The sequence below is a fragment of the Ochlerotatus camptorhynchus genome, unplaced genomic scaffold (assembly GCF_037179485.1).
Source record: "Ochlerotatus camptorhynchus isolate MF236.1 unplaced genomic scaffold, CSIRO-AGI_Acam_v1.1 ptg000055l, whole genome shotgun sequence".
In the NCBI taxonomy this organism is placed as follows: domain Eukaryota; kingdom Metazoa; phylum Arthropoda; class Insecta; order Diptera; family Culicidae; genus Ochlerotatus; species Ochlerotatus camptorhynchus.
In genome coordinates, this window is record NW_027040545.1 from 2,148,751 (window position 1) to 2,156,779 (window position 8,029).

Below are 8,029 nucleotides of genomic sequence, written 5' to 3' on the forward strand. Positions count from 1 at the left end.
TTGCGAGCCGAAAGAGAGTGCGAAAACAAAATTGCATCCAAAACAGAACTTTTGACATGTGTACGATGAAAAAGGCGAGAAAATTACAAATCAGCCATCCTGCAAAGCATCAAAATATTTACAAGTAGTGATATTTTTGTGTGAAATTATTGCTTGTTTTACGATTTTTCTTCAATATTTCTACGCTTAGCGAAAGTTTCAAACAGGAAAAGTTTGTGAAAGTTGTTCGATAGTTTCGCTTCCAGAGGGTTCCAGAGAATTCCGGGAGGAACATTTTCTTTTTTGTTTTGCCCCTCCTTCGTCCTTATTTTCGAGAATGTCTTCTTCGCCATTCCATCATTTCGGGTTCAACCACGGAACGAGAAAGATCACGCCGTTGAAAATCCGGTAGTACATCAGTGTCCCAGTTTCGAAAACATTTCCTCATTCCCCCTCTTGCAGCAATCCGAGCATCAGTCCGTCGCAAATCATGCCATCGCCTAGCGGGGTTCCGTTCAACGTAGCCGACATGCCCTGGTCCTACGGTGGGAAACCCGGCCAGCTCATGGAATTCAATGCCGTTATTCGGCCAAGTCCGATACAACACGGAGCGTACCATCCGGTAGGTTCCGCCTCCACCATATACTCCGATATCAGAAAAAGGAAAACCGAACCGGACGTAGTTCCAATGTAAGTATCCGAAGATGCAACAAATTCGGATTTCTCAATCGTCCCTCTCTTTCCGCAGACCATCGAAACAATTTTTCACCGAAGAATCCATGGCTATCCACTTTAACAATCTGCATTTATCGTCCGAGTACACACCGCACAACATAGAAACCAGTGCTTCTGCTGGGGACACGGTAGGATCCCTCTCGCCGTTGTCCTCCTCGCTGGACGATGACATGTCGTTCGGCGAATGTAGCCCTTCCACCTCCACGGCGGCTGGAGGTACCGGCCACCACGTGTACATGTCTCCTCGGGAGCTCGAGGAACGACTCAAGAAGGCTCAGCGAATTGCGCTCTGCGAGGAAGTACGCAAACTAGACAATCGAGCAGAAATCCTGCCCCAGGCGCTTCTGCAAAGAATCGAGAAGCCCTGCACGGCACTGGTTCTCTGGCAACCGCCACAGGTGCTAGAAAAAATTCTGACCAAGGTAAGTACGGCAATGAAGGAGAGAGAAGAGCACGACAAGCAGGAATCCGACCGGAGTTCCAATGAAGCTGCGATGGGGGAAGATGAACCACTCCCAGACCTGCCAGACTATGATGATGATCTCGATTTCGAAGAGAATAATAATAACGTGGCCACGGTGAGCGATTTGAACAGTATGGACGTTGAGATGTAGTGTGTCATCCAAGGACGACTGTTGAATCGTGGTCTTGATCTACTAAAATCGATACATGTCGTGTACAATGAATGTTCTTTTTTCATACTTAGGTGTAAGGCGTATGATCCTAATCCGATAGGTTCGCTAGCTTGCGGTCGACAAGTTTGTTGATATACTTTTTTTTTGGGTGCAAATTACGAAATATAGACGAAATTTTCAATCTCGAATCGGTTGGGTTGTCTGATCCGAAAGCCATCAGAATTGCCCACATTTTAGTGCCGGAATCGTATAGGCAAAAGAATTGTAGACGCAACGTAAACAATGGCTTCTTTCGGAAATTTCACGTACACACTTAGATTTTTTCGCCGAGATGGGCACCACCGAGCAGCTCGGCATTTTATTTTGCTGGATCTCAGTGAAAAATTTGCCGATATTCAGTTAATAAACGGGAGTTTTGCCGAGATAGCAGCTAACACACATATTTTTTGCTGAATTCCCAGCAAAATAAAATGCCGAGCTGCTCGGTGGTGACCATCTCGGCAAAAAAATCTTAGTGTGTAAATCTACACAATCATGGTGGTTGGTTACTTGAGCAAGTTTTTATTCACGACAAATTCGCGAAAAAGGACTTTGTTTACGTTTGCGACATTGGCACATATGAACGGAAATGTAGAGATTGATATGCACCCATATTCTCGTTAACGTTCGAACCGTGTATCTTCCATAGAGTTTTTTTTATGAAAAATACGGTTCGAACGATAACGAGAATATGGGGGATAGAGCTTGTGTTTCAATATGCCGAATAGGTGTGTTCGTCGTGAATGCAGTTCAATCAATTATAGAGCTTTTGACGTCCAGTTGTATTGGTGCGATATGTGAGAGCGTGTTAGTGAAATTTCGCATAGCAAATCGCTGTCACATTTTGACAGATCTAATTTCATACATTTTTTAAGTTAGTCAGTGGATTTTTTTTTTATCTTTTTAAAGAGATAGTCAGAGGAAATTAATACACAACCTAACACGGCGATACACTCGCTAGTATGCGTGTGTTAAACGTCACTAATCTCTCAGGTAAATTGGAACCATCAAACTAGCGACTACAAATCAAATTATTTGAAACCCGTTGGAGTGGCTTTCGGAACATTACCGCTACTTCTTGGTTTCTTCAAGTTGACGCGAGGGTCAATACGGGACGCTTTCTGAGGCTGTTGCGTGGAATTCCTGGATCACTTCCTAAGTAGGTGGACCTTTGAAAACGAACGATGTTGGGATATTCTTCAGTTCCTTCTTCGCTTCTTCGATCAGCTGCTTCTCGGATTTGGCCACAAAATTGTTGGAATAGATCCTGCGTTTGAGGTTGGTCCGGAAATTCTCGATTGGCCGCAGCTGAGGAACGTTCGGACGATTCGGGTTCTTCGGTATCTCTTCCAACGAGCTTTTCGCGTATTGGGCCGATGCCATGTCTGGCCAAAACACCACATCCTCTCTCGCATGGTGCGTCCGGATAAAGGCGGCCACTTCCGGCAGGCATTTGGTACTGTAAATCTCCCCACTTCGAGGAAAAGAACAGTGGCTTCGACATCGGATCGGACGCGTTGCGGCAAAGTGATAGCTAAATCTATTGCCTAACTGTCAAATTTACGTCAACGCAACGCAAGCAGATCTAATGTGGGTGCGGCCCTTTAGAATTTGTGACAGTATGTGTAATTGATGAATCTACTTTACGGTTCGCCAGCCGATGGAAATGATGTGAAAATGATAATGACGTTTTGCTAGCTGTCAAATCGTATATATATACATATATGGAATATTTTTTAGTACATCATCACTTTTGTGGTTTTGGATTTCAAACCTAGGTGTCGCATGCACTGGTGCAGTTTCGCGTAGATTCATCAATTATTGATGAATCTATGTTACGGTCGGCCAGCAGATGGAAATGATGTGAAAATGATAATGACGTTTTGCTATCTGTCAAATCGTATGGAATAATTTTAGTACATCATCACTTTTGTGGTTTTAGACTTCAAACCTAGGTGTCGCATGCACTGGTGCAGTTTCGCGTAGATTCATCAATTGATTATTGATGAATCTACGCGAAACTGCACCAGTGCATGCGACACCTAGGTTTGAAATCCAAAACCACAAAAGTGATGATGTACTAAAAAATATTCCATACGATTTGACAGCTAGCAAAACGTCATTATCATTTTCACATCATTTCCATCTGCTGGCGGACGGTAACGTAGATTCATCAATAGGTATGCGAAAAGCGTGACTTTGGTAAACAACCTAAAGGGGTGTTTACACTTATGCTATTTCATTATGCTGGAATACCTGTATAATGAGAGAGAGAAGGATTAATAATTTTCATTTAATTCCACTATCTTATTTGCTTATCCTTGACAGATACGCGTATTTCGTCTACAATGTGCAGCCTTCTTCTGAAGAAGTATGCACATTGGGCCGTATGAATAAAAAGAGTTTACTTTACTTTCCCGTGATTTTCTTACGGGAAAAGTAAAGTAAACGCTTTTATTCATACGACCTATTGTAGACGAAATACGCGTATCTGTCAAGGATAAGCAAATAAGGTAGTGGAATTAAATGGAAATTACTAATCCTTCTCTCTCTCTCATTATGCTAATGAGCTAGCTGCTAGCAAAAAATCTCAACTAGCATAATGTAAACAGGGCATCAGCGTCTACCAGCATGAGATTTCAGGAGCAACTGAAATACGTGCTAGTTGGCTAGTAAACACGTTTTAGCAAATCCGCACAGATGTTAACACCCCATAAATACGTAGCGTCAACCGTGCGTAGTGCCCGAATTCCGCAATTTCGTACAGCACACAACGGAGAAACGAAACCTCTTTGCTTATACCATGGTTGTTCATAAACTTTCTTTAATTATTAACATGGACAGCCGTGAGACAGTTGCGATCAGCTGACTTTTTTGTTTACCACGAACTTTTCACCACTGATTTTGTCACTTATTTCTTCAACATGGTCACTAAAATCGCTATTTTTGAACGCATTTATTGCTACCAGCCCTGACCAAACCAAAATCACATTTTTTTAGTATTTTGTAATATCTTCTGTAATTTCTGATATTTTTAACTTGTTGGAAACCCTAATAAACAAATACCATAAACGAACTGTATACCGGATGGGTAAACTATCCCACAAATGGTTTGGATGATACCCCGAACACGTCGTCAAGCTCTCTTTTATGGTTATTTTTATTAGGGAAGGTTCCCCTTTCATATGGCTCAATAGTTGGTCATTTCACATGCTATAGTTTTTCCCTAAAAGCTTATGAAAATATGTAACAAGTTGACAAATCAACAACGTCGATCGGATTCATATCGATTTTGTTCATTTGTCAAATTGTAACTCCCATTCCAACACAGGTTACCCATTTTTGGGTAGGTTCAGTTTTGACCGATCTGGGTGGATTCTACCCAAATTTGCGTTGTTTTCAAATATCGTGTATACAACTTACGACTGGCAACACTGCCATACGGTTGACGAATAACGTTCCTTCAGGACAATTGGCGTTGACGGCACCGTCGAAAAATTTGCTCTTCCAGCAAATTTAGACAGTTTCTTATGGGAATTTTCGGTGGAGTGAAAGGATAGTACAAAGTCCGCCATGTTTCACGCACAGTCTGACGTTTGCTTATGGATTTTCTCATAGGAGTAAAGAGCTACAGAGTCGCCGTCAACGCCAATAGAAAAGGGCCCATCAGCATTTGTAAACAAACCGTTCCAAGGCCTTTACTCACAGCGAAGGCCACCCACGCAGACCAACACCATCATCGGATAGGGGAAACTTCCACCTACACGATTATGCTGATGGTTTGTGTGGGCAGCCTTCGGTTTGTGAGGAATTGGCTTTGCAACAATTTATTTACAAATGCTGATGGGCCCTTTTCTATTGTTGATGCATATTTTTGTTCTACAACCGGTACCGGTTCGGCCACATACACAGGCAGTGATGCCACATGCACAGATGTATCAATATTTTGATACTTAATAATATTGCTGATTGCATCTGAAACTGGACTGTCCCAAAAATGCAAAAAGTGTGATAAAAGTGGACGTTTCTGTCAAATCGTTTTGATATCTTCGGAGCACTTATTGCTTGCATCATAAGAAATAAGTGCACCTAAGACACCAAGACGATTAGACGTAAACTTGCAGTTTTATCACACTTTTTAATAAGTGAAAACGCGCTTATTAGTCTAATTTGGTGTGAAACGCGCAATATTATCTGTAAATTCAGATCACAAATTTTTTTAAAAGTAAATAGATTTTACAGATTTTTCAAATAATCGGAAATTATTTTTAACTCTTGATTGTATTTATTAATTCCAATAAATAATCGATTTGAGCAACTATGAGCACCAAACCCAAATCGCACTTTTCATTAAATAAAATATTATTTTATTATCTTCGATAATTTTCAACGGACTTCTGATGTTAAGATTTTGACGTAGAACTACGTCTGTTATTTCTATATGGGGGTACACTTTGTGAAAACCAAAAATGGAACATGTAACAAAATTATGAAAGATTTTGAACCTTAATAACTCAGCTGCCCCGACCAATTTCAATAGGCTGTTTCTATGCACCACCAATGTAGAGTACGCTAGGCGATTATGAGAGGAAACGTCAACGAAACCGTTTGTTTAGATCCAAATTAATTTTTTTACATCTCAAATTAACGCATATTGTTATGCGTATCTTGCATATTTCCATCGGAAGGGGCCTTGTTTTATTATTTTTCACATATTTGAACGGATTTACAGGTCAAATAACACCACATTAAATATCCGGAAGATCATAACCGCTGGGGTAGTTTTATAAATCTTCACTTTTCTTAACAAAAATATGTGAAAGCACAGGCCGGTTCACTCCAAAATCGATTCAGAAAACAAAATATTCCATGTGGATGATGATTACAAGCACTTGCGATAGATAAATTAATCAGAAAAGGTAAAAAAACCTTTGCCTCTTCCTATGCTTCACGGCGAAAATTTCAGCCCTCATCACTCTTTTGATGGTTCTCTTATTCACCACCAGAGGCTGAAACGATCGCTTAATTTCCATTGGATTCGCCTATAATTTTATCACCAATCGATCAGAAATATTTCTACGCATCTGCAAAATTTAAAACATTATTATTTTTCAAAATGTCACTATTGAAAATTGCTATGATGGTGTTGCTATGATGGTGAACTGTTGCTATGATGGTGAAAATTAACACCGATTGCCAGTAAAAAGCGATTTCCCTAACACAGATTTCAAAGTAGAATTCCATCCGGTCTCACCAAACGGTGTTTATTATTGGTGGTGGTGAGTGGTGGTGTTCTCCAATACACAACGAAAGGCTCCCCGCAAGCAGCTAGCTATCAAGACTGGCCTCAATCGCCGATCGGATTCCGTTCCAATCACCGTGTGTGATGGTGTCCGGTCATCTGCATCAGCAGCAGCAGCAGCAGTGCTTTCGGCACGTGGCATTGAACATTGTTCTCCAGTACAGAACGAAAGGCTTCCTGCAAGCAGCAAGCTGCAGCCCACTTGAGCTCCATAGAAGGAGGAAGAAGCCTCAGTAGCTCTTCGTGCTCAAATTCCTATTCCTACACAAAACACAAGCTCCTGCTGCAGTTAACAAATAAGATTTATTATAAAAGACCACGTTGTCCTACGTCACCATTGCGTACAACCCCATAGGGGTGTCCCTTGTAGTTTTCTAATTTCTGATTTCTCGTTAGAAGGGATGCTATAGTTTTTCTTTCTTATTGTTTAATGAACCAACATGGTGACAGGCGAGGTGACAGGTACCATGGTTAGTACAATTATTGGATTTACCGAATCGGTAAACATGCAGTTACTGATTGATTATAGTTTGTAGCTCAAAGAGTCAACTTGATATTTGGTCATTTGAATAGCGTTTGAATCTCAAGGTGTTTTACAGGTATTTACTTACAAAAAATACTGAGTACTCCTTGTTGAGCAACAACAAGCGAATTCAATATCCTTTCAACCTGCCAAATGTTAAAAAAAAGTTGAAATTTGGTTTAATTAGAAGAATTTGAGAAAATGTCGATCATTAAAATGCATTATTATTAACTTCAATTACAGAGTTGAAAATAATAACAAATTATCAGATAAAGATTTCCGTAATCTTGGACATATGAAAATCAAATTCTTGCGAAATGTGATTGTTACTTCATCCGAGACTTCTTCATCAAAGAAATTTTCAGCCCGAAGCAGGTTAGTCTCTCACTACTGGAACTAGTTTTTGTTTTGTATTTTCAGGCTTATAGAAAACGTACAAATTTCTAAAAAATATCAGTATTCTAGGATTTCAAGTTAAATTCTTTAGAAAGCTAACTTAATTAATTTTACAAGATTCTCAACTAAAAAAAACTCTTTCTGAACTTTGAATGAACTCAAAGGGGTAAACACTAAGATTATAATAAAGAAATTATACAGATTTTTATCAGCCCAGATACAGATTATAAAGATTTTTTACAGTGAATATACAGATTGATATTGGACAAAAAAAAATACTGGCAACACTTACCACAGGCCACAGCGAGCGAATCAAGCGACGTCGCCCACACACACATTCATTGCGCGACGAGCGCTCCAACCGAGTGGACGTGTAGGTGCGTGCGTGATCAGTACGGTGTTTTTCGTCGGAAACCCCGG

General features: G+C 40.3%; 1 protein-coding gene across 1 annotated transcript; it reads left to right on the plus strand.

Moving 5' to 3' along the window:
* Positions 1-89: 89 nt before the first annotated feature.
* Mst85C lies at positions 90-1,537 on the plus strand. The gene is made up of 3 exons (XM_065239295.1): positions 90-387; positions 442-669; positions 728-1,537. The coding sequence occupies exons 1-3, from the start codon at positions 317-319 to the stop codon at positions 1,326-1,328; spliced, it is 900 nt and encodes a 299-aa protein (XP_065095367.1). The 5' UTR covers positions 90-316; the 3' UTR covers positions 1,329-1,537.
* Positions 1,538-8,029: the final 6,492 nt, after the last annotated feature.